The following is a 1,602-nucleotide window of genomic DNA, read 5'->3' on the forward strand; positions in this document are numbered from 1 at the left end:
AGTTGCTCTTGTTTAGGTACGGTCAGGTTCCGATGTTGGAGACCCCCGATGGGAAACGTCTGGTGCAGACCGGTGCCATTCTCCGTTACATCGCTCGTAAATTCGATCTGTATGGTGGAGCGGAGGGGAAGGAGGAGAGAGTCGATGAGATCATTGAGGCCTCGGCTGATGCCCTTGGCTCGGGGGTAAGCAACAAGTGGTGGTTGTTCCTCACTGTTGTAGTTGTATTGTTTCAGCTGCTTGACGTTGCGATAAGGTTTAAGTTCGGGCAGAGTTTTGAGGAGGCCGCGTCGACGAAGGGCGTGAAATGTCTGAGGTGGATAGAGGCTTGGGAGACTCAGATGGAGGACGGCAAGTTCATTGCGGGTGGGTACTTTCTTGCTGTTGTTGCTGTATATGTTGTTGTTGTTGTATATGTTGTATATGTTGTATATGTTGTATTGTTATTGTTATTGTTATTGTTATTGTTATTGTTGTAGTTGTATATGTTGTATATGCTGTATTGTTATTGTTGTTGTTGTTGTTGTTGTTGTTGTTGTCGTTGTTGTTGTCGTTGTTGATTTTATAGCCCTACATTCAGGTACCAACACGCCCACTGTCGCTGACTCGTGTGCGTTGCGCGTGGTTGAGGAGGCTATTGAGGTCCTGGGAGAGGAGAAGGTGTTGGGTGCAGCGCCAAAGGTAGCCGCCTGGAGGAAGGCTTTGCTAGCTGTACCCAAGGTCGCTAAATTTATGAAGGTGAGGATCTGCCGTTGTTCTCTATTTTGAGTCGTGTCGATGACTTTCCCTCAGTCCTCACACCGCATGCCATCAACAGTCGATGACGCTTCAGCCAAGCAGTATTATGAGGAGGTTGCTACTAGCCTCGGCTGGTGACTCCTGTTGCATCCGTCCCCACGCAGCCTTGTTGCTGGGGTGATTTCTCGTGGTGTGTCTAGTCGGTGGTAATTCACAGTGTTACCTTCGTATTGTGTTTGCCTCAATAGGATCAAATTGGTGGCGTGATTAACGAGGGGGTTGAGAGTGATGTTATTTAGCGGCACGCAGTGAGTAGGGAAATTGCTGTATGGACGGTTGTAGTGGTTGGCGTAGCGGGGACCGCCGTTTTGGAGGAGGGAGGGAATGACATGGTATATGGGAAGGTTGTCTGCAGTAGATTGTTCACTTCTCGTCACTTAGTGATTTTATTCCCTCGATGAGATTCAGTGTGCTCAGTTGTTGTTGGCTGTCACTGTCAATGACTGTAGCAGAGGCGTCGAGCTGTGATGCGCAGTGGATAGAAAATATTAGTTTCTCAAGAACCTGTGGTAAGGTGAGAAGGATGGTAGAGGATCTAGAGGCAGCTGTTCCTGTTGGGTGGGGAGACTCTTTGTCGATACGGCACAATTTGAATGCCTACGACTTGTGTGTTTTCGTGGAATATGGAGGAGCGAAGTTTAATGCTCTTTGGAGGCTGATTGATCACGTGATAAGTAGGTTAGAAGGGGGAGATATGGAGCAGGCTTACTGGTGTGTGGACAACCCTATGGGCTTCAAATCGACATCTGAGGATGGGAGGGTGTTTGTCGTGTCACCACTGTGTAACCCTCTGCATCGCAATGT

At 48.4% G+C, this 1,602-nt stretch overlaps 1 protein-coding gene across 1 annotated transcript; it reads left to right on the forward strand.

The window, feature by feature from the left end:
• Positions 1 to 48: 48 nt before the first annotated feature.
• On the forward strand, positions 49 to 876 carry Pmar_PMAR012135 (hypothetical protein; the record flags this gene model as incomplete). The annotated part of the gene is made up of 4 exons (XM_002771920.1): positions 49 to 62; positions 257 to 366; positions 581 to 738; positions 793 to 876. 4 exons carry the CDS (start codon positions 49 to 51, stop codon positions 874 to 876), a joined length of 366 nt encoding a protein of 121 aa, XP_002771966.1.
• Positions 877 to 1,602: the final 726 nt, after the last annotated feature.

This window comes from Perkinsus marinus, assembly GCF_000006405.1.
Source record: "Perkinsus marinus ATCC 50983 genomic scaffold scf_1104296962288, whole genome shotgun sequence".
Taxonomy (NCBI): Eukaryota; Perkinsozoa; order Perkinsida; family Perkinsidae; genus Perkinsus; species Perkinsus marinus.